Source organism: Watersipora subatra, chromosome 7 (genome assembly GCF_963576615.1).
Source record: "Watersipora subatra chromosome 7, tzWatSuba1.1, whole genome shotgun sequence".
Classification (NCBI taxonomy): Eukaryota; Metazoa; Bryozoa; class Gymnolaemata; order Cheilostomatida; family Watersiporidae; genus Watersipora; species Watersipora subatra.
In genome coordinates this window covers 62,119,388-62,145,994 of record NC_088714.1, presented here as the reverse complement: position 1 = coordinate 62,145,994, position 26,607 = coordinate 62,119,388, and the positions used below count along the sequence as shown (strand labels likewise).

At 33.3% G+C, this 26,607-nt stretch overlaps 1 protein-coding gene across 1 annotated transcript in view; it reads left to right on the top strand.

The window, feature by feature from the left end:
• LOC137400960 (A disintegrin and metalloproteinase with thrombospondin motifs adt-1-like) overlaps nucleotides 1–14,353 on the top strand; it is a 49,116-nt gene extending 34,763 nt beyond the window's left edge. Inside the window, exons 14-17 of the mRNA XM_068087298.1 lie at nucleotides 4,880–4,931; nucleotides 9,503–9,806; nucleotides 13,079–13,155; nucleotides 13,640–14,353. Coding sequence (XP_067943399.1) covers nucleotides 4,880–4,931; nucleotides 9,503–9,806; nucleotides 13,079–13,155; nucleotides 13,640–13,821 — 615 coding nt within the window. The 3' untranslated portion in view covers nucleotides 13,822–14,353. The remainder of the gene's footprint in view (nucleotides 1–4,879; nucleotides 4,932–9,502; nucleotides 9,807–13,078; nucleotides 13,156–13,639) is intronic.
• Nucleotides 14,354–26,607: the final 12,254 nt, after the last annotated feature.

Sequence of the window (26,607 nt, the reverse complement as noted above, 5' to 3'; positions counted from 1 at the left end):
TATAGTTTTTGCTACTATGCGAAGGTGTAAAAGTACACCACGGTTAAAAGGGTCAGTCTATAGAAAAGCAAAAAATACAAAATACATCTGCTATATACATGTAATTTGGTTGGTAGTAAACTTTCCAGTCAAAATACACGTACATGTACTTACTCCTTTGTATCAATGCATGCGTTGCTGGACACTTACATGTACCTACTCAATTTTGTCACTGCACGCATTGCTATCACCCACATAAACCTTTCTTAGTAGCAAGAAGTTTTTATCAGCCACTTGACTTGCTTTGCACCAGTTCAGTTGGAGTTTTAACTGAGTCAAGTCAGAACACTATGATTCAATGTTTTACAAGCATTTGACAGCATATAAGGTTATTTGGTACCTATTAAAAACACTGACACCTATTCTACCTGTTGCTTCTGTTTCTAAACAAGTAGATTGAGTTTTTTAGAATAAAAACTGCAATCGGGTGCCAATATATAAATAATAATTATGTCTTTGAAGTAATCTATTTCCTTATTTATTTATGAGCTATTTTGTCACATTATTACAACAAATGTATTATAATGTAGTGCCTAATGCTTCTAAAAATCAGCTAATGCATTCATGATACTAATTGTATTCCATAGTATCTTGTTTTTATATATTTTAAAAATCAGATTCAGAAGAAAGTAGGCTTGGTAAGAATGCAGTTCATAATGATGACATTATTGATGTATGCTTAAAAATCTAGCCACTAAAAGGGTTCAACTAAGAAATAACGTAATATGTCAAAATTTGACTAAAACCATACAAAGAATCATTTACAATTTATTCTTGTGAAAAGTTAATAATGGCTCATTAGTAAAATTAAACAAATATATATTTTATGACTAGAAATTCCCCTGTCATACAGCCCACGACCAAAGTGATATTGGAAAAAAGAAAGGGTACTGCTGGTTGAGAAATGCAATATTAGCAGTCAACTGGCACTGCAATGCAATAGGCTAACTGCAATGGTAGCTGTAATGTACTGGGTTTTATTATGATCAAAAAACAGCAATAATGAAAGGAAAAGATTATATGCTTATATCTCTCCCCTGCAATAGGAGAAATGCAATATTAGAAGTAAAATGGCAAGCTGCTGTGCAATATACACATTTTGAAAGATGGTTGTGTTGAACGTAGAATGATTTTGACAGTATCGGTAACAGAAAGCAAGCATTAGCCTTCACGTGTATCTGGAAGTTTTTTGCAAACTGAAGCAAAATAAAAAAATGAATCATGTCATAGAAACCATGGTTAAGTAAGTTGGGTAAGATTTAGAGTTCTCTACACTAGCAGGAGGAGAAAATTCTCAGTTACATTGCAAAACAAAATTTGTTTCCAGCTTAATTACAGAAGATTTTATGGTCAATAAACTAAATGCATATTTACCATTAGTGCGAAACATAGTTCTGAGAAAACTGGTGTTAAAGTTTGAGAAATGAAAACTGATGTACAATTTTGTTTACATTTTAAAATGTCATAGCAACCAATATCATGAAGTTGTGATATTTATCTAGATCCCTGTATTTATATTCAAAAGATTATGCTAAATATAAAAATCCAAACATACTTTAGCTGGTTGTCTTAGAAATAGCTGTAAATCTATAAGAAAATGTAAGCCTATTACTTAATTTTGCAGATACTAAAAATGGCTTGGCAGTACCACGATATTGGGCGCAGTGGTAGTATCATCAACAAAATCTTTAGAAAAATAATAACAGTAACATATTGGACACCATCGGTCACTATATATTTCAATCATGTAAATTCAAAAGATTATTCTTATAACTAAATCTTATAGTAATCTGATGAAATTGAATAATTATTCTTACGATTAAATATTGTAATAATCTTATAAGAATCGTTAGGAAAATATCATTGTCATTTCCTTTACTTTTACTGCTTTGGACATTAGTTGGAATACCAAAGTAATCATTATAAGTGTCTAAAATGTCAGAGTTATTTTTGAAATCAGCAAAAAAAAACGATTACTTTTCAGTACTTCTACGTTTATTACAAAAACCTTCGGCAATTGGGCAATGCCATACACTGGTGAAATGTGCACGTTTTTTTTGCGAATTGCGCCTGGCTTTATAGTTCTACTATCTGTCACACGGCTTTATTGGCGTTTTGTTGATTGGTCTTAATTTTGATTAAAAAAGACTTGTCAGGTTTTATTGGCGATTTTAGGCCAATTTAAGCTTTCCATTTATGTATCATTCGATCAGATGGGTAAGTTTTAGGATATTTTCTACATTTTTCAAAGACTTGGTAACATATTTAAATAGGTTTATATGTGTTTTGTTTCATTATTATATTTAAACGACTCCACACAAAAATGGCTAGATTTTTGGATGGGATTTCGGCACAGGGGTTTGGGACGGCCGTTGATGAATAATCGTTGTGTGCACATATGCATTTATCATAAGGCTCCCAAACACTCGCTTCACTCGTGTTTGGTCGTGGGATAACAGACAGTTTAAAGTTTAGTTGTGTGGTTCTTATACTGAGTGAGAGAGAGATATAGTTAGCTTTGTTATGTTATTTTAAATTGATATCATTTCTGTAAATTCTACTCATTTTAAACATAAGATAATGTAAAAACCGACTTCTAAAAAACATAGCAACCGCTATGAAATCAATTTCATCCAGTAAAGCAGTATACAGTGTACCCTCAAAACCCGATTTAGATTCATTTCAGGGTTGGCATCTGTGGTGAAAAAATCGTTTGTAAGGCTATAGAAACCAAGTACTTATATAATGCAAACAGACATGTATACAAGCACTCTCGCGCACTTAAAGCTAAGTTTTAGTATGTCTATTCATTTATTTCACTGAATTTCAACTTTTTATCGCTAAGATATTATCACTTATCAGTTTCTGTTTTCGCTTTCACTATAGCTTTTAACAGACTTGTTTAAAAAATTTGTTAACCTAATTTGGCAAGAAAACTTGGACGATGCTGTTTTCGTAATGAAGTGGATTTTTATTAGCAGGGTAAAGAAAGTTGTCTGACCACTAAATCTTCTGTATAAAGGGATCACAACTCCAACTTTGTTACTAGTTTTGACAGGAATGTATTACTGTTTTACACCCGAGACTTGCTGAACTCAGCAAAATCGATCAACATGTTATTCTCAGGCGTCGTGAAAATATTTTTGGTGAACAGCATTTTTTTATCTATTTTTGTTATTTTGACCTACATAATAAGCACACCAACTGCCAAATTTAAAATTAAAATACTCACTTACATGTACCTACTCCTTTGTATCACCGCATGCATTGCAACGCATTTACATGTACTCACTCCTTTGTATCACTGCATGCATTGCTAGACACTTACATGTACCTACTTTTTTATCACTCGCATCAACTTTTCTTAGTAACAAGAAATTTATCGAGAAATTTCTATTAGCCACTTGACATGCTGCACATCAGTCCAGACTCAACTGAGTTGAAACATAACAGTCTGGTTCACTGTTTCACAAGCATTTGACAGCATATATGGTTATTTGGTACCTATTAAAAACACTGAAGCCTAATCTACCTGTTGCTTCCGTTTCTAAACAAGTATATTGAGTCTTTTTATAACAAATAACTGCAGCCAGGTGTTAATGTATAAGCAATAATTTCGTCTTTGAGTTAATATTTTTCCTTATTTATCAACTATTTTTATTATTTATTATTTTCATCACATTATTAAAACAAATGTAGTGTAATGTAGCTCTTAATGTGTCTACAAAATCAGCTAATGTATTAATTATACTAATTGTATTCAAAAACATGGTGTTTGAAGGTGTTTCAAAAATCAGATTCAGAAGAAAATAAGTTCGGTAAGAATACAGTTCATAAAAACGTTGTTATTGACTCATGCTTATAAATTGGGTAACCAATAGTGTTTAACTAAAAATATATAATATGATATAATTCTTACTGAAAAGAGTAAAAAAAATCATTTGCAATAAATTAAAAAAAAATTAATAATTGCTCTTTAGTAAAGGCTAGTAAAATGCTCAGCATTACACTGGTATTAAAAAACAACCTATAAAACAATGGCAGGTATTGTAGTGGCCAGCCGCTTGCTGTTAGCATGGCACATTGCCTATGGCTAATTTGAGTAAGCTACATGTAGTTATCTACGGCTCTTATTAATCAGAGCTGTAAGAGTAAGCATAAAATTACATTCCGCGGTAATGAAAGTTCATTCCTTTAGCGACATATATTGGCTATTTAATCCATCAATCCCTCCCATTAATCCCGCGTCTGGTGGATTCAAAGGTTTCAAGATTAAATTTTTAGTGATAGTGATTATCTATTTCAATATTTTAATAGCTACAACTGGACAAACCAGATTACAAAATCGTAGAATCACAAAGGAACAGGATGGCATACGTACAAATTGAGATTTATATAAAATGTATAAACGAATATATATTTTATGATAACATACAGTTTATAGTTTAGCTGTGTTCTTACACTGAGTGAGCGTGAGATACCGCTTTGTTATGCTATTTTAAACTGATATAATTTTGATAGAATCTTCTCATGTATAAGTGCAAACGTAATGTAATGTAGAAATCAATATAATGTAGAAATGTAATGTAGAAATGGTAATGTAGAAATCAACTTCGAAAAAAATAGAAATAGCTATTAAATAGGTTTAATCCAGTAAAACAGTATACTTTTATCTTAGTTGATTTACTTATCAAAGTGTAATTGTTGTTGTTTAGAGCTGCAAATACTGATAAAATCGGGTTCATCCTGCTACTCTATAGACAGGTTTTGAATCAATATAGTAAAAATCCTGATTATATTTCAAGAATTCTCAAATATTCGTTTCTCGATTTTATTTTAGTGGTGTGAGAAGAATGTCTGTGTGTATCATCCTGACGCTCCTGTTTTAGATGGTAAGTATTAAATCAGCATCAAGTTGAGCATTACTATATAACTATATATAAATCTGCTATATAAACGGCAAGCGTTGTCTGTCTGCATGTTTGATTGAGTGTCCGCCTAATAGAGTACCGTACATTTCGGATTATCAGCGGCTACTAGGTATCTAGGGCGCATTAACGGGAATATCCGGTTAGTACACGCCTCTATACATAACCTATTCATCGTTTGCCATTTTCACACAAAAATGACGTAATAATTTCAACTCGATGGCTTTCTTTTAGCTTCATGACACGCGATGCTTCTTTGTCCTCGACGTATTAGGGCTAATTTGTTTTCCGCAATACGATATCAAAAATAGACTCTCTCGAAATTAGAATTTGGCGATCAAATTTTATTAACTCTATGAAACACGACGCCGTTTTTGTGAACCTCTATTTCTGGTTTTTCTTAAGGTTTAATTGCTAAATCGCTGTCAAGGTCACTACCTTCACGCGGACAATTGTATTATCTTGAGCGGGAATAGTATCTAGATTCTCTCACCTCCGATCAGACAAAGACACTACAATATTTTATTTTTACATAACATATCGTCGTACCGGTATCGTCGTATTCAGAGTTTTGATGGATAGCTGTTGGTGAAACAGTAACTTTTTTATACACACACTTCTATGCAATAATTGTTATTATTAATTCAACATATTCACAAATTTTATTTTGTTTTCTCAGTTCGCATTAATTGTATCATTACCGAATCATCTCATATTGTAATCGTAGCAAAACAGACTCAATTTAGCTATTACTTGCTAATTATTTCACTGTTACATCTAAACCTTTTTACAGTCGTTTGATTTTTAAATTTCATTTGACCTGCACAAAACATTTTTCTGATGATATGAAGTTTGAAAGTTACAGTTGTTTGACAAAGTTTGATAAACTTTACAGTTGTTTTTATTTTCTCTTTATTTCAACTACACAAAACACTTTTCTCATGATACGTTACCTATCATGTTTTCTCATGTCACCTATGTAGTTTGAATGTTAGAATGGCAAATGTTGTTATATATGTTGAACACAAATAGATTTTCTGTGCAAAGAATTTTTTATTACCCAGGTACAAGTACAGCTTATGCTGTAAAATGTTGTAAAAATACTTTACCGAAGTTGTTTTCTCGCCTTGGAGCAGATTAAAATTTACATTGTTTTATTTTAATGGGAAAAATTGTTTTGGATCTCGAACAACTCGGTTTTTGAACTACCTTCTAGAACTGATTATGTTTGAGAACTGAGGTTCCACTATACGTTATCAAAAGATATAGGTCACTGAAAGTAATGAAATTTTAAATTTACATTGGTTTGAAAACCTTTACAGTTGTTTTATTTTCTCTCTTAATTTATTTCAACTACACAAAATATTTCTTTCATGATGTGTAGTTTGAAAGTTAGAATGGCAAATGTTGTTATATGTTAAATACAAATCAATTTTCTGTGCAAAAACATTTTTTACTACCCGGGGAACGCCGGGTAGCACAGCTAGGCTTGGGGCCGTAGCGTCACTCGGGGATGTGTGGGAGACGTTTTTTGCCCCGAGTGCAGCGAGATTCTCCAGGCACAGCTTTCCGGATGAAAGAGTTTGCGAGTGCGAGGCGATTGATTGCAAAGTGATTGAGTGCGAGGCAATTGATTGCAAAGCGATTGAGTGCTAGGCGATTGGTTGCGAGACGATTGATTGCGAGTGCAAGGTGATTGATTGCAAGGTGCGTGCGAGGTGATTGATTGCAAGGCGAGTGCGAGGTGATTGATTGCAAGGCGAGTGCGAAGGGACTGATTGCGAGTGTGAGGCGATTGATTGCGAGGCGAGTGCAAGAACACGATTGTCAACTGCTCGGCGGGTAATGACTGGTCAGCCGAGGCAGGGGCTCAGCGGCAGAAGTGTGCAATCGTCAACTGAAAATATAGACGAGGGTGAACGGATGCATGAATCTAGACACATGAATCTAGAATATTTACTAGATTTTACCCGCATCTAGCTGTAAGACACATTGCAGATTTCCATTGTTCTCCCCAAAATTGACATGTATATGTGCATGCATTCTCTGATCAGGACAACAACTTCAGTAGACTGCATATTTGGAGTTGTTTTACAGTATTAAAGACAACTCTCTATAAACCTTATGCTGCACGTGAATCTGTTCCTGTAGACTGGTAATGCAGCTAGTATACTATATACTCCTTATAGTTCATCACTCTCAATAGTGTCTAACTCAAAAGAGTCTAAACTCTCAAATATATCTGAGTGAGTAACATTTTATCTGAAAATATTCTAAGTTGATCGCTCTGTGCACCGAATGAAACAAAAAAATGGCAACATATTTTGAAAACTCTACTCCAAATGAGATTCTTGAATAAAGAGGCTACTAAACTATGTTTAAAAAACCAACTGTAATAAAATAATACACGCTGTATTTTTAGCGATGTTCAGACAATGCTGCATTATTTAGCAAAAAAGGAGAAATTATTTAACAAAAAGTTCAGTTTTTTTCTGTAAACTCTACTATCATCACGGCGACATAGCAGTAATTAGTTTTTGTAAACTATATTTACTATTACTCCGACAGTCTATTGCCCCATGAGAGATTGCCATGCATAATATCAATGTGCACAATGATTCTCTGATGCGAAAATGTGATTGAGTGGTGCACAGTAGTAATGCGCTTGGCTTCAATTCTGCGCACCCAAGTTTGATTTTTGTGTGAATGGAACTGTCGAATAGTTGGATGGGCTTTTAAACATGGCTCTTATTGTAGAAATTGTTTTAAACATTATGGAATGAAAATACATGTATTTATAAAATACATTTTGCATGAAGACCTGTTGCCAATTTTTCAGTTTCAAACTGTCTTTGTATAATTATTTCCTCTATCCTTATGGATTTGGGTACTAGTAATTGCTATTGTGATGAAAGGTTGAGTTATTATAACAAACCATCCTAAATTATATCATTATCTTAACTTCTAAGCTAAAAAACCTTTAGTGGAGCTACTATTTTCAATTTAATGTTTAGTTTAAAAGTTTTAAAAAATCTGTTTTTAGTGCTAAATTAATTTTTATAATACTTGAATGTTTTTTTGTTATTGATTATGTTAAACTTGTTTTGAAATGCTGAAGGCGAGATAATTTAATAGAAAAGAATATATCTGGAAGTTTTGTAGTACTAAAGTTACTGAAATTAGATAAAAGATTTTAAAAAGGCTGCTTACATCAATAATTTATGCAATGAAAAATGAAATCTTTACGAGAACAGTTAACAACAACGCACATATGCCTACTAAAGACAGTCATTTTGGTTGCCAAGTGTTTTGCTCAATGCGCTTTTTAATTGTATGTAACAAGTATATTTAATCACTTGAAATTTATTTTTAAATGAACTGACCAATTAATTAGTTTATAGAACCACACACAATAACTTGAAAGCACAGTTTAAAGGTGTTGAAGTGATGCAAATGAAACTAAAATCAAAACAAAGCTAAGACATCAATCTTCAGTTAATGCAACCTTTGTTCTTGCAGACAAACCATTTCAGAGATATAATATTTAAACAAGATCAAGCGAAGTGCGTTTATGACGTGAAAAGCACTTTATCAAAAAGACCGACAAAATAGAGACGCGTAATGCTGCAACTTGAACACAGCCGTTATGAATAATTATAGAGAAGGCAGCTACACAACTAGTAGTCATTTTTGCATTAATTTTGTTGCAGATAATTTTAATCACGATGAAGCTTTGTCGATTTTAATCTTCAAAGCGTTTTGGCAGTCAGATCACCTTGTATACTAAAACAATCTTATATAATAGAAAATACAAATCCTTTTTTAATAAAATCTATTAAAATTTTGTGTAGGTTTATCTTTAGAAACTATTACTATTAGCATTTATATTATATGAAGTTAAAACTCGCTGTTTGAGTGCTAGCTGATGAAGCAGAATTAAAAAGACCAACTAGTTTGTAAACCAGCTGTAGAGAAGGTTGATATGCAAGTGGAAAGCTCAGTTGATTGGGACTAGTATTATCCATTGTTAAAACAAAACAGTAAAATTCTAACACCAATTTTATAGCTAACTGAAGAAGGAATTAAGCTCCTTTGTGATATACTACATGTAGGCCCTACACTAAAAAACTTGTAAAGAAAATTTATAATGATTTCCATGTATAATTCTATTTATGTGTGCTAAAATTTCAACTAAAAATTACAAATCGGTGAAAGAAATTTCTGGTCAATATTTCGTATAAACAATTTTTTAGCAAATCATGGTTTTAACTTGGTTAGTCATAAAGCATGATACTGCAGCTGTTGAAAGTAACATATAAACCTTAATGCAACAGGGTTTTGCTTGTTAAGGCTAATTTCCCAGTATCTTAATGATGGATTGACACGCACTTCAACCATTCCTTAAGGTGGCTGCTGCATCAGCTGCTTGGCATGTAAATGCGAATGTACACTATACTTCATTTACTTTTGATTGTTTAGTCAAAAGAATGAGGCTTGACACAAACCTTAAATTAATATGATATATATTTTAACAGAGGGATGTCCGTTTGAAGACAAAGATTTTCTACAATGGAACATAAACTGTTCTGAAGTCACTCCACGGGAATGTCAGCAGTCACTATTTCGCCAGCTGTACTGCTGCAGAGCTTGTCGAGAGTTTGCGACGCCATGGTTGGGCCCAAATTGCACACACGGAGACACAGGTGGATCATTTTGTGAAACCGTTGTAAACACAACTGGATGTCTGTACGAAGCCGAGTACTGCTGTGAGTCATGCTGCCCTATTCTTGGGCCTGATGAAGGATATAGTTGCATCCAGCCACCCCCCACCACTACCACCACTACCACTACTACCCCCAACTAACAACGACATTCCTGGGATCTTCCGTAATGATACGCAGAAATAACGTTCCAAACAAACATTGTCATAACGTTCTACAAGCGTTATTTGATGATCATTGTAGAATTATGTTCCAACAATGTCGCAGGAACGTTGCATAGAATGTTGTGCAAAAATATTATCATAACGTTCAGCAGAATGTTACAGGAATATACCTTGCTAACGTTATCATAACGTCGTTAGAGAACATTATTAATGAATGTCCCAGGAATGTCCCAGGAACGTTACTCTGGAATGTTTGAGTGCAAACATTCATGTAACATTGGCTTGCAATGTAACTAGAATATTATGGGGTGACATCATATTTACATTCAAATAATTGTCCCAGCAATGTTTCAGGAATGTTACTTTTGAATGTTCGAGGGTTAATGTTCATATAACATTGGCTTGCAATGTAGTTGGAATATTATGGTGTGACATCATATTTAACTTCAAATGAATGTTCCAGGAATGTCCCAGGAACGTTACTCTGGAATGTTCGAGTACAAACATTCATGTAACATTGGCTTGAAATGTAACTGGAATATTATGGGGTGACATCATATTTACATTCAAATAATTGTCCAACCAATGTTTCAGGAATGTTACTTTTGAATGTTCGAGGGTTAATGTTCATATAACATTGGCTTGCAATGTAGTTGGAATATTATGGTGTGACATCATATTTAACTTCAAATGAATGTTCCAGGAATGTCCCAGGAACGTTACTCTGGAATGTTCGAGTACAAACATTCATGTAACATTGGCTTGAAATGTAACTGGAATATTATGGGGTGACATCATATTTACATTCAAATAATTGTCCAACCAATGTTTCAGGAATGTTACTTTTGAATGTTCGAGGGTTAATGTTCATATAACATTGGCTTGCAATGTAGTTGGAATATTATGGTGTGACATCATATTTAACTTCAAATGAATGTTCCAGGAATGTCCCAGGAACGTTACTCTGGAATGTTCGAGTACAAACATTCATGTAACATTGGCTTGAAATGTAACTGGAATATTATGGGGTGACATCATATTTACATTCAAATAATTGTCCAACCAATGTTTCAGGAATGTTACTTTTGAATGTTCGAGGGTTAATGTTCATATAACATTGGCTTGCAATGTAGTTAGAACATTATGGTGTTACATCAATTGTACTTTCAAATGAATGTCTTAGCAATGTTACAGAAATGTTACTTTTGAATGTTCAAGGGTTAACAATCATATATTATTGGTTTGCAATGTAACTAGAATATTATGGTGTGACGCTATATTTAACTTCAAATGAATTTGTTAGCAATGTTCAGGAATGTTACTTTTGAATGTTTGAGTATTAACATTCATATAACATTGGCTTGCAATGTTACTAGAATTTTATGGTGTGACATCATATTTAACTTCAAATGAATGTTCCAGGAATGTCCCAGGAACGTTATTTTGGAATGTTCGAGTGTTAACATTCATATAACATTGGCTTGCAATGTTACTAGAATTTTATGGTGTGACATCATATTTAACTTCAAATGAATGTCCTAAGAATGTCCCAGGAACGTTACTCTGGAATGTTCGAGTGAAAACATTCATATAACATTGGCTTGCAATGTTACTAGAATATTATGGTGTGACATCATATTTAACTTCAAATGAATGTTCCAGGAATGTCCCAGGAACGTTACTTTGGAATGTTCGAGTGCAAACATTCATGCAACATTGGCTTGAAATGTAACTGGAATATTATGGGGTGACATCATATTTACATTCAAATAATTGTCCCAGCAATGTTTCAGGAATGTTACTTTTGAATGTTTGAGTGTTATCATTCATATATTTAGGTTGCTTTGGAGATGTAATGTTGGTGGAATGTTGTATAGCTTAAGGAAAAAATATTGTCGACGGTTATGCTCGGTACATTATAGTAACGTTGTACGCAATTCATTAGAGGATCATTCTGTGAAACATCAAAATGTTAGAAATTGTCTACACAGTTACAACCAACTAATGTTCTGGACGAAAACGTTCCTGGGATGTTAGCTAATATCTTTGAGGCAACATCATGGAAGGCATGCTTGTGGAATATTCTGTAACATATTCTCCCAATGTCGTAGGAATTTTTGCACCAGATCATCTGCTCAATGTTACATAATGGTTAAACTCCATACTATTCTGAATATATTAGAAAACAATATTATGTGAATGTTTACACCCAAAAATTTCAAAGTAGCGATCCTGTAACATTGCTGGGACATTCAATAACAATGTTTTGTAACAACGTTATAATAACGTTAGCAAACCTTTTCCACTAACTTTCTAGCTAAAATGGTACAAAAACGCATGATTTATTTTATGGAAGTTGTCACCCTTTCATAACAAAAAATTATTTAAAATGATGCAAATTAAAGATTTTATAGATTTTTTATCACAGATATAGAAACAAACAAAATAATGAAAAACAATAATGATAATTTTGAATGATTTATGTAAATGAATTGAAAAGTCACTACAAATTTCAATTTTCGCACTTCATTAGACGTATCGCGAAAATGACTAGGGTCCATTAAGCTTTCTTGGTGCAGTAAACTGTCATACCATGACGCGACAGTGCGAGTGCCTCGCAACTGAACACATTCTGGGACTTTTTGGGTTGGTTTCAAGTGTTATGTGCTAGTCTATTGTACAGTAGATTAAAGCTATGTCTGACTGGCTAATGAGTATAAAATAATTACTTTCGTTGAGCGAACCCAATGCCCAACAATGTGTCAACAACTTTTCTGCCTTTAAATTTTGTTTCAGCTCAACGAACCAATGCGGAAAGGAAAGCGATGCGTAATAGCTAAGAATACTACTATATACTACTAAGCTAGAAAATCCCTACGCATTAATGTCCCATCAATGTTCTAGGCGTAACCTTCCTGGGATGTTAGCTAATAGCTTTGAGCCAATATTATGGAAAAAATGTTCGTGGAATATTACGCAATGTTCTCCCAATATTGTGGGAATGTTATGCGAGATCATTTGCTAACATTCCAGCAATGTATTTCCCACAACATTGCTGGAACGTTGTGAGAGTTACGTTCCAGCAATGTATTTCCCACAACGTTTCTGGAACGTTGAAAATGTGCCTACAAATAATCTTGTGACAACGTTACGATGAAACGTTTCTGGGACTTTTTGGAACATCCCTGGAACGTTATGGGAACGTAAAATTGTTAGTTGGGACCACTACTACCACTACAGCAGTGATCTCTACCACAAAGACCTCTACCAAAACTCATCATGAAGACAGCAAGGCTATAAGTGGTAAGTTTTAAAACTGATGACTAAATATAATAATCTTAACAACTTAAAATTGCTGATACTTTTTTTAAGTAATTTACAACAAGTATTGTTATGTTTTTGGTTAGTATGCGTGCTTCTCATAAAATATGATGAAAGAATCATGCGACTGAGACAGACATAACATGATGGAGTATTGTTTAATATACTCTGCTATAAGCACAATTCTATCTCATTATACAATGACTATTAATTTTGTAAAAACTCGGCAACAATTAAATCTCAGGACCAAGGTCTAACTTTTGAAATTTTTGAAACTCTTTTGTTTATTCTGGTCAGTTTTCTTTTATTATAAAAATCAACTTTTTGATATTTTAAGCTTTCGATCTACCGCTTCTATTAATGAAAACATCATTATATTCTATGCCTCAATTCTTTTACATATGCCTATGTCTATGTCTATGCCATTGTAGCAATGAAATATGTCTATTTATATCCAATCTTTCAGTGACTGAAGATAGGATCCAGAGGAAGAAGGCCGCAGTCATCGGCGGGACTGTAATCAGTGTAGTGGTAGTTTTGACACTGACAGCAGTTTTGGTGACCAAGATAAAACAGATAAAAAGACCGAAAATTGTCTGCTGTCAGAAAAATGAGGAGTCTTCTGTAGCTTATGTAGGGATGTCTTAAGAGTTTCTATTTCAGTTAAAATTGTATTAAAGTTAACTTTTCATCTATAAGATAACTATTCGTTCTTTTTTCATGATTCTATCTACTAAGAATTAAGCTAAATATTGAAAAGTACCTGACTTATCGAAATCACATCCAGAATGTTACAAAAAGAATTTAAATTATAGTTTTTTTGTGCAATTTGAAAAAACTATTAAAAAGAAACTATGTGACACTCAACTATCTTTAGTAAATAGCTATTTTACTAAAAAGCCTTCTATTGTCATTCTTTCTCTATCAGTAAGAGTTTTAAATAGTTCTGATAGATTACCATTTTTATTTTATATGTAGGTTAACTACGTTGTGTAACTTTGAAATATTTTATGTTGGTTTATAATAAGTCCCTTCATTAGGCAATTGTCTGTAATTGCAAATTTTAACTCTTTTTGCTAAATATATTTTAGGCCTAACATTTTCAAATTTTAGAACTGTTGTAAAAATCAAGATGGGGTAGTTGTATCCATTAATCAATACAAGTATTTGAGAAGTTGTTTGATGCATATAATAAGTTGTATATCTAGTCTGATCTTGGGATATTGCATGAAGCAGCCACACTGAAGAAATCATTAAAGAGGTGAGTACAAAGCTTCTTAAACAACTGCGCAGTTGTCAAAACATGCAGCTTTTTAGACAATCACTGTAACAGTTGTCCCAATCCAGCACCTTCCTAATTGTACAATAGTCTTCATTATGATAATAACGGTGTTTTGTGGCTCTGACTGTTTTTAAATTAATTCGTAGCATTAATTCCAGTAATTCATAGGAGACTAGAATATGCAAAAAAGAAACTGTTAGGTGATTAAATAGCTGTTTTATATTCTGCATACAACTAAAGAACTGTATGCTCTACATACAACTAAAGAACTGTATGATCTACATACAACTAAAGAGCTGTATGCTCTACATACAACTAAAGGACTGTATACTCTACATACAACTAAAGAGCTGTATGCTCTACATACAATTAAAGAACTGTATACTCTACATACAACTAAAGAACTGTATACTCTACATACAACTAAATAACTGTATGCTCTACATACAACTAAAGAACTGTATACTCTACATATAACTAAAGAACTGTATACCCTACATACAACTAAAGAGATGTATACTCTATATACAACTAAAGAACTGTGTGCTCTACATACAACTAAAGGACTGTGTGCTCTACATACAACTAAAGAGCTGTATAATCTACATACAACTAAAGAGCTGTATACTCTACATACAACTAAAGATCTGTATGCTCTACATACAACTAAAAAACTTTATGCTCTACATACAACTAAAGAACTGTATGCTCTACATACGACTAAAGAGCTGTATACTCTACATACAACTAAATAACTGTATACTCTACATACAACTAAAGATCTGTATGCTCTACATACAACTAAATAACTGTATACTCTACATACAACTAAAGACCTGTATACTCTACATACAACTGAAGAACTGTATGCTCTACATACAACTAAAGAACTGTATACTCTACATACAACTAAAGAACTGTATACTCTACAAACAACTAAAGAACTGTATACTCTACATACAACTAAAGAACTGTATGCTCTACATACAACTAAAGAGCTGTATACTCTACATACAACTAAAGAACTGTATACTCTACATACAACTAAAGAACTGTATGCTCTACATACAACTTAGGAACTGTATACTCGACATACAACTAAAGAGATGTATGCTCTACATACAACTAAGGAACTGTATACTCTACATACAACTAAAGATCTGTATGCTCTACATACAACTAAATAACTGTATACTCTACATACGACTAAAGATCTGTATGCTCTACATACAACTAAAGAACTGTATACTCTACAAACAACTAAAGAACTGTATACTCTACATACACGTAAAGGGTGGTATACTCTACATACAACTAAAGAGCTGTATACTCTACATACAACTAAAGAACTGTATACTCTACATACAACTAAAGAACTGTATGCTCTACATACAATTTAAGAACTGTATACTCGACATACAACTAAAGAGATGTATGCTTTACATACAACTAAGAAACTGTATACTCTACATACAACTAAAAAACTGTATGCTCTATATACAACTAATTACTGGTAAACTCTATTTGCAACTGTAGATTTGCGTACAGAGTTAGAAAGCTCACCTAAAATTTAGAGAAGTTTACACTGTTTCATCTTGATTTTTCTGCATCATGATTTGACAACTTTTGTAAAGGGCAATTTTTAAAAGTTTATTTAGGTGCTGAATCTAACAGCTAAAATATTAAATGTCATACTACAAAATGCAATACAGAAGACATACAAGCTTAGAACCTAAACAAGCATAACTGACTAGGCTCTCAACTACCGTTGTACCACAAATAACAAACAGGAAATAGTGAGATCAAATGTTTCAAGAATGAACTTGACCTACCTTTATAAGTAAGGGTCAACCAGGAACTAAGCTAGCAGCTATGCCGTGTTTTTCTATAATATGTTCAAATTTTACTGTCCTTTGATGTACTGTGGCATGTGCCTCATGCACCACTTATGAGTATTTCAAAACCATAAATCAGTATACACTTAGTAGATGAGTAAGTATAACAATTATTTACCTCTGTTCTATGTCAGACAAGTTCACAAAAGTCTAGTGATGTTAAGGTAGGCTGGTGGAAGCATATAAAATTTAAAAGACCTTTTATCACATTCTTAAGATAGTCTATATAAAATATTAAGTTCTTGTTCACTTGTTTTTTAAATAATAAACTAGCTTATAATCCTGAAATTATTTGCTGTCCAGATTTTGGATGAGAGTTTTTATTTTCCTGAATGACATGGAAAGTATAATTTAGAGTAGGTAAGAAAAATTGTCAGACACGATACTGGCAAAATACTTTTAAGTATGAACTTACACAAAATCTTTGTAGACTTCATCAGAAAGTATTAGTATTTTTTATCATTTACAATTGTTTTGATGTTTCAGGTAAACTGATTGCCCAGGCATTTTGAAGTTGAAATAGATAAAACTCTATTGAGAATTACTGATTTCATAGTTTTACTTTGGATTGATTTAAGCACAATAATAGAACTCAAGTTTGGTTGATTTTAATCTTGGAACATTCTGGCAATCCAATTACTTCAAATATCAAAATAAATCTAAAAGTATGAAAAGTCTTAATATTTTTTGACAAATTCTACTAAAAGTTTGTGTAAGTTGGTCTTTAAACTCTTGCTTTTCACTAAACCATTTTTACATCTTATCAGTATTTTATTTTTAAGCAAAACTGCAATCAACAACTTTCTTCATTATCATAGTAAAATAAAGTAAGTTGCATTCAGGGAATATTGAACTAGTTTGAAGAATGTTAAACAGAGTTAAAATTTTCAAAGAAACAATAAAATGAAAACCAAGTTTTGAAATTTTTTAAGGTTACTAATGTGTTTTCCGCATTATAACAGACAAGTGGTAACTCAGTTTTTTTTTAATTTGAATCTAACTTTATTTGTTTTTCAAAAAGCACAACTTCAAATTTTTAGATGTGAAGTTTCAATTTTTGGAAAAAATTATTTCCAAAAAATTTTCTTTTAAAAATGAAGTTTAAAAGAAAATTTAAGTGTATGCTTCAAATATTGGGCATGTGTCCAGGAAACCCAATAGGCAGCACAGGGTCCATAGAAAATAAGCTTACCTATTTATGCTGGTAGTTATGCTATTCTGGATAGTATACTTTGGTAGTTATGCTTGTACAAGGATAGTATATTGTGGTAGTTATGCTTATACAAAGCTAGTAGATTTGGTAGTTATGGTTATACAAGGATAGTAGATTTTGGTAACTACATGTATGTTTATACATGGATAGTAGATTTTAGTAGTTATGCTTATACAAGGATAGTAGATTTTATGCATTAAATTACATTTTCTTTTCATTTTAATTTGATTTTCCAGTTTTTGTCGCTTTTGTTAATTTTGGTGATTACTATTTAATAAAATATATAACTTCACAAGTACATATAATATGTAAGACCACATTAGTAAAGAGACAGTCACTAAAGCGTAGCATTTGCAGCATTCAACAATATTTCGTTATTTTGTTTATTTGTTGTATATTTGCAATATAAAGCAACAAAACAAAGCAATAAACTGAATTTATTATAGGGCACACAGACAAAAGCAAATGAACAAAGTATTGCAGATGTTTCCAACAGACTGCAACAAAATGCTGATGTCAGACTTTGAACTCGGAGGTATGATTATTATGTGTTTCGTTTATGCATAACAAGTTGTGATAAAGGAGAGTTAATGCGCGATTAGCGAAGTAATTTTTAAGAATTTCTGGAAATGACTTTTGCAATTTAGTGTTTAAACTGTGATCAAGTTTTGTCAATCTTAGTTGTTAAACAGCTTAGCATGCAGATCACTTTAAACACAATCTTAGTTGTTAAACAGCTTAGCATGCAGATCATCTTAAACACAATCTTAGTTGTTAAACAGCTTAGCATGCAGATCACCTTAAACACAATCTTAGTTGTTAAACAGCTTAGCATGCAGATCACCTTAAACATAATCTTAGTTGCTAAACAGCTTAGCATGCAGATCACCTTAAACACAATCTTAGTTGTTAAACAGCTTAGCATGCAGATTACCTTAAACACAATCTTAGTTGTTAAACAGCTTAGCATGCAGATCACCTTAAACACAATCTTAGTTGCTAAACAGCTTAGCATGCAGATCACCTTAAACACAATCTTAGTTGTTAAACAGCTTAGCATGCAGATCACCTTAAACACAATCTTAGTTGCTAAACAGCTTAGCATGCAGATCACCTTAAACACAATCTTAGTTGTTAAACAGCTTAGCATGCAGATTACCTTAAACACAATCTTAGTTGTTAAACAGCTTAGCATGCAGATCACCTTAAACACAATCTTAGTTGCTAAACAGCTTAGCATGCAGATCACCTTAAACACAATCTTAGTTGTTAAACAGCTTAGCATGCAGATCACCTTAAACACAATCTTAGTTGTTAAACAGCTTAGCATGCAGATCACCTTAAACACAATCTTAGTTGTTAAACAGCTTAGCATGCAGATCACCTTAAACACAATCTTAGTTGTTAAACAGCTTAGCATGCAGATCACCTTAAACACAATCTTAGTTGTTAAACAGCTTAGCATGCAGATCACCTTAAACACAATCTTAGTTGTTAAACAGCTTAGCATGCAGATCACCTTAAACACAATATTAGTTGCTAAACAGCTTAGCATGCAGATCACCTTAAACACAATCTTAGTTGTTAAACAGCTTAGCATGCAGATCACCTTAAACACAATCTTAGTTGTTAAACAGCTTAGCATGCAGATCGCCTTAAACACAATCTTAGTTGTTAAACAGCTTAGCATGCAGATCACCTTAAACACAATATTAGTTGCTAAACAGCTTAGCATGCAGATCACCTTAAACACAATCTTAGTTGTTAAACAGCTTAGCATGCAGATCATCTTAAACACAATCTTAGTTGTTAAACAGCTTAGCATGCAGATCACCTTAAACAATTTTAAAACTAACATGAAATCTTAAATGATAAAAATACCTATACTTTCTGCAAAAACTCAGCTAGAATTTAATATGGTTGTAATTAAAACGGCTGCTACATCTGCTAACCCCGTCGACTTAAATCATTACTTACCAGCTTAGAGAACTCAGGCTATGATTGTAGTTTAGCAAGTTAATAATAGTTAGTTATTTTGTTCAAAACTTTATTTCATTTTTTGCAAGTACTATGTTTTTTTGTCAAATATGTTTAATGTAAATTTGTAAAATTTGATAGATTCTTATTCTATAACTTTTAAATCTGCAACTTCCTCCTGTATTATACCTATTCATTTATTACTACAAACGTATCAATAAAATGTGTTACATGATTTGTTTTTATCTGACATGAAATTTTATTTTGCAAATTGTGTTTTTTCACATATTTAAGTGTAATTTTTCCTAAACTTTTGATGAAGGATTTTGCGGCAAAAAACGAAGCATTATGCTTGGGTAATTACTGTACATGAACAAAACACCAACTAAATCGTCCTAGTTGCTCTCTATGTAAACTAACGTGATAGGTGCTAGATTTGATATATGAAATACCTTTAGAGGTACTTTCCTATATTAAGGTGGCGATGAGATCTGCGGTAAACTTCATAGCTACACTATCCAACCTTAATATTGCTAGTGTTTCATAAGATTTTCTGAGTTGGAGCAAATAAACCATTCATTTGACCATTAGCAAAAGCTATGTTAATTTATCGCAATGCAATGTTAAGAAGTAGTTTTCATGCACGCTTCGCTGTACACAAAAGAGCAGTCAAGTGTGATTAAATCTTTAAAAAAATAGCATAGCTATCAACTCATTTTCTGTTTGGTCCTCACTTATAGCGGTAGGTCAAGTTTAATGTCATAAAACTAAAACTCACTATTTTTTGCATTTAAAAAAGCTTAGAACTGTTAATATAATTGACCCAATCGTCCACTTAAACATTTGACTGAATTTGACTGTTTTGTGAATTACCTATCTCAAAAAGTATTTAATATTGCATAACCATACTAATGCATTAATTTAATGATTTTTTCAATGGTATCTGACTCAATAAGCATAAACTCATAAAGTATCTGTATAAGTTTGATGACTTGTACTAATATAATGTTTAGTAAAACTCAATAGCGGAAAGATTTGACTGATTCGTGTATACCTCATGGTTGGGTGTATAAAAGTCATCAGTATGACTGCATAGTAATTGTTTCTATTATCTTTCTTTAGCTTGTTGATGATAAATGCTGACTTAGAAACCTATCAACATGAGGTACAAGGCATGGAGCATAATTTCATACTTTCTTATTAACTTTGTTGCATCTTCTGGTAAGGTAAGTTTTATAGGAGAATCACAGACTAGAAATGGTAGAGTAGCCTATATCTATATGACAAAAGCTCATTTTTATTGTGTATGTGTGTGTGCGTGCGTGCGTGTGCGTGTGCGTGTGAGTGTGCGTGTGCGTGTGCGTGTGTGTGTGTCTGTTGTCTGTGTCTAGTTTATCTAAATTTTATGAATTTTCATATTTTTGTTTGTCAATGCCATCTAACCTTCACTAGCAAATGCGTGTGAAGTTTGAATGCTCTTGGATGCATACGCTCCTAGCCTTCCAACTGTCCGCTACTAAAATCTCGACTGCTTCATGACTTTGGCTGCTTGAATCTGAACAAGCACTTATAACCATGACTTTTCTAAAGTTCATAAACACATGTTTAATAGTGGTCAGTGAGCTCATTTGCTTTTCTAATAGTAAAATATTATACAGCTGACAGTCCTCTTAAATTGTAAATGGCTGTTTCCCAAAGCATTCACTCATAAACAGTCTATTATTATGGCATTTTCTGAAAAGACCTCGGATACATATGCAGAACGCCATCGACCTCAGAGCTTGCACTGTCAGCTTTCTGCTGCTATTTATTCAATCATTATTGCATAAGGTCATAAAAATGTTAGAACAACCAAAAATAACTCTCTGCTGTCAAAAACATCTGCAGAGCACCAGAAAGCTCTGACTGTCAGAACTTTGACGGTATTTATTTAGTGCAAAATCTAATCATGACCAATTGCTACTAGTCCAATTCACTGTTTAACGTAAGCGCACATATATAATTAGGCAAGAAGTAGCCTAACCATTTAGACATATATTATGATATGCTATAATGGTACAAATTTAGTTTAAAGAAAATACTCAATAATAAAGTATTATAACACATCATGAAATGCTCTTTAATATGTAGGTGTCAGTATTGTGAAATGTGTAGAAATATGTGTAGATAGGGAAATAGCTCATAGAATTTCCATATCAGTGAGGAAGTAAAAGTTGCTAAAACATCATATGGTAATGACTAATCTCATTTTGTAGCAATCATTGTTTTACTGGATACTTTTTTGTAGTCTAAACTAAACTAAAGAAAGATTTTCTAAATGTTCTTTTAGTTTCGTGAGAATCGGGTACTTTTCATTAAATTATATGAAGCTTATCTATATAAACAAACTTATAAAAAACATCAAAAGATGGTGATGAAGTTGTTGCCTCAGCTATTTTAATAAAAATGTGAAGATATTCCTTTCACATATTGAATATTGTGTTGTATCAACTTAGAGATGAACCTAGCATCAAATGGTGAAACTCCTTATATCTTATATATATATATATACCCATACATCTATGCATCTTACTTTTTTACATAAAACAACTATATATATCTGTATTCTATATATATCTATATATCTTATATACTGATGAAGAAGAAGGTTGCAGTTCACTAGAAGAGAGTGCTCAATATTAAAATAGAGCATTTATATAAACTATATTAAGAACTGAAAACTTTTAAAACATTTTACAACTTAAAGTTTCATGGTTGCTACCATTCATCAGGTAAAATTAAAATGATTTGAAGCTCATATGACTGTACGTAAAAACACATCGAGTAGCTTAACGATAAAGGCCAGCTACATATATGGTAATACAACAATTTAATTGGTTCATGTCACAGCATTGCAAATTAAGTGCTTATTTGAATGTCTGCACTTTGACACAAGCTCGTTTCTTGAGTTTAAGCTTGCAAGCTCAGGTTTGTATAAAATGAAGTATTTCTCCCAAATACACAAATTACAGCGTTTACTGGTCTTATTGTAACTACTCGCTTTTTTCAACACTCTCCACTTGATATCGTACTGGATGGATCGATCTTTAAGCTGCCATATATAATTACTTAGTTCTGTTGAAGTTCGTTTTGATGTATTGTGGAAGCTGCTACGATGGTTGTAATATCTTTTCTTGAATGAGCCCTCTGTCAAGCCAACATATGTCTGTTTGGTAGCATTAGGTTCTTTGGTCATAACTGTAGCCTGATAGATGACGGAACTGGACAAACATGCATTTGGCAGTGGACACGTACTTTTATCTCGACAGTTGCATGTTGCTGTTGGCTTTTCATTTGATAGCTGCGCTTTGTTGTTATTTGTAATAATCTGTCCAATATTCTTCATGCAGCTATAGCTAAGTTTTAAATTGTTTCTATTAAATATCGAATAAAGTTTGTGATCTTTGGGAAATTCTTCACTCAGAGCTCTGAAGAAAAGCTTTCCTATATTGGTGGCAACATTTTTAGAGAAAGGGGGGTTATACCAAAGTATATTTCTCCTGCGTTTGCTTCTGGTGCTATGCGATGTTATATTCTCACTAAATGTCAGTTTATGATGGTATCCACTTCTATTAAGGGCTTCTTGGTGCTCTTTTGTATTTTGTCTAAATATATCATGATTTGATGATATTGCGGAGAGGCGCAGGTTGACTGATGCTGGAATGTTTTTGATGATGGAAGGTGGATGGTTAGATCTTGTGTGCACGTATCTTTCCATCGTCAAAAACATTCCAGCATCAGTCAACCTGCGCCTCTCCGCAATATCATCAAATCATGATATATTTAGACAAAATACAAAAGAGCACCAAGAAGCCCTTAATAGAAGTGGATACCATCATAAACTGACATTTAGTGAGAATATAACATCGCATAACACCAGAAGCAAACGCAGGAGAAATATACTTTGGTATAACCCCCCTTTCTCTAAAAATGTTGCCACCAATATAGGAAAGCTTTTCTTCAGAGCTCTGAGTGAAGAATTTCCCAAAGATCACAAACTTTATTCGATATTTAATAGAAACAATTTAAAACTTAGCTATAGCTGCATGAAGAATATTGGACAGATTATTACAAATAACAACAAAGCGCAGCTATCAAATGAAAAGCCAACAGCAACATGCAACTGTCGAGATAAAAGTACGTGTCCACTGCCAAATGCATGTTTGTCCAGTTCCGTCATCTATCAGGCTACAGTTATGACCAAAGAACCTAATGCTACCAAACAGACATATGTTGGCTTGACAGAGGGCTCATTCAAGAAAAGATATTACAACCATCGTAGCAGCTTCCACAATACATCAAAACGAACTTCAACAGAACTAAGTAATTATATATGGCAGCTTAAAGATCGATCCATCCAGTACGATATCAAGTGGAGAGTGTTGAAAAAAGCGAGTAGTTACAATAAGACCAGTAAACGCTGTAATTTGTGTATTTGGGAGAAATACTTCATTTTATACAAACCTGAGCTTGCAAGCTTAAACTCAAGAAACGAGCTTGTGTCAAAGTGCAGACATTCAAATAAGCACTTAATTTGCAATGCTGTGACATGAACCAATTAAATTGTTGTATTACCATATATGTAGCTGGCCTTTATCGTTAAGCTACTCGATGTGTTTTTACGTACAGTCATATGAGCTTCAAATCATTTTAATTTTACCTGATGAATGGTAGCAACCATGAAACTTTAAGTTGTAAAATGTTTTAAAAGTTTTCAGTTCTTAATATAGTTTATATATATCTTATATATATATATCTTAAAGTTTCTGCGTGTTTCTGCATGTTCAGCAATAGCTATGATAATTTTGAGTTAAAAGCTCACTGGTTGCCATATTTGAACTCACGGTGATTACAATCTCACAACCCACACACTTGCCCACTAAGCTATACAGACCTTATATGTGTCGCACTTATGTTATAGTGTAAACTGTTTACACACTTGTACGGTGCAAAATTGCATGCAAGATGTACACTTTTGATTATTAACTGATATTACCTTTTGCATTAAACTTTGTTATTTTTTGAAATGGTTGACAAACTAATATTTTGCTACACCACTAAATTTTTTAATTTATGAGAAAATGTAATTGCGCCGTTTTAATGTCTAATGTGGGTAAAACTTCTATTTTTGGTTTTTCGTAAGATTTGATTGCTAAATCGGTGCAGGGAAATAGTTTTCCTGTAGACAATTGTATTATCTACAGTAAGAATAGACTCTCAATTCTTTCTCAATTTGGTCAGACAAAGTACCAGACAAGGACAGTCCGATATCTCATTTTTTCATTTGTACCAGCATAGAGAGGTACAAGTATCATCTATGATATTTATTATGACCATTAAAGTGTGCGCATATTTTAACCTTAAGAAAACTTGTAACATTAAATTTAAGGTTTCTTTTTGCTATGGCCTGCAAATTATGTTTAACAATCAGGTTTTGGTAGGTCTGGTTAAATACTTGCGAGTCTTGGGTTGGGTTAGCCTGTCTTGACAAGCTGTTGTTTTTGCGTAGTTGTTCCCCCGTCGAGCGGCGAGCAACAACAGCTTGTCACAAGACGTACTGCACCTGATGCAACAGCTGCATTTATAAGGAGTTATTCTCTTCCGTCTATGTGGCTTGGTTGCGATGTTATGTCGGTCGCTCCATTGGTAATTGTCATGCAAGTGCCAAGTATTACTGGTACTTTGCCAAAAAACATTATGCTTTTTAGCTAAAGCTTTATACAAGCTAATATTATATAGTACTGTCTCATTATAGCTATTAATAATGCTTGTAGCTTTTTACAAAGCTTTTCTATGACCAAACATATAAATACTTGGGTTTTCTGTTATCAAATCAGTTGTCTCTGGAGTGTGCAATAAACCATTTCTCTAATTTAATACTCTATTTAATTGCTTCTGTGCAGAAACATAACAGAAGCTAATTGGCGACAAGGATTTCTCTTTTGAACAGTTACAAAGAGTTTTGTTCAGATTTTATCATTGATAAAATCGATACAAAGAGTTCTAGTTTATTACAAGAGTAACTGTTCAAAATTGCACCACTACAATGGCAGAAGTAGCAGACCTGATCAAGCTAATGCAGAAGCAGCAGGAGGACCAGAGACAGCAGCAAGAGGAGCAGAGAAAGCAGCAAGAAGAGCATAGACAACAGCAGCATGAGGAGTTCAAGCAGCAACAAGAGGAATACAGACGTCAGCAAGATGAAATAATGGAGGAGAATAAGAAACTGATGGAGCTACTACTACAAAACCTACAACGGAAACAAGAAACAGCTGCAACCGCTGTTCCAGCCTTCCCAGGTTTTGACCCAACAGCAGAGCTACTAACAGATTACATAGACAGATTCAACACATTCATTGCAGCAAATTCTATTCATCAAGACAAGATTGCTGGCACTTTTCTCACCAACCAACAGCCTACACTCTACAAGCAGCTTAGTAATATGGCAGCTCAGCTTTCAACACCCAAGCAGATCAACGACCTCAACATGGATAAAATACTGGAATTTCTCAAAGACCAGTATGACCCTAAGCGCTTCATTGTTAGAGAGCGTTACAAGTATTGGAGTGACATGCAGAGGAAACCTGGAGAAACTATTCAAGAGTTAGCTGCCAGAATTCGTCAAGATGCAACTACATGTGCCTTCATAGACATTACAGATCCATTAGATGAGGCTCTCAGAACAAGATTTATCTGCTCTGTAAACAATGAAGCAGTTCTCAAATCTCTCTTCAAGGTCAAGGACAATGAACTCAACTTCAACAAAGCTATACAGGTAGCACAGGAGACAGAAGAAGCAGCTAAAGTTGCCAAAGAGACAGTTTATGGAAACTCGTCTAAAGTCAACAAGGTTGCTCAACAGAAATCAAGATACAAACCAATCCAGAAAAACAACTCTACACCTGACAAGCAGAAGGAAGGAAAGCTATGCTACAGATGTGACCGAACTAACCATACAGCGGATGACTGCAGATTCAAAGCAGCCACCTGCAACTTTTGTTCTAAACAAGGTCACATAGAAAAAGCAT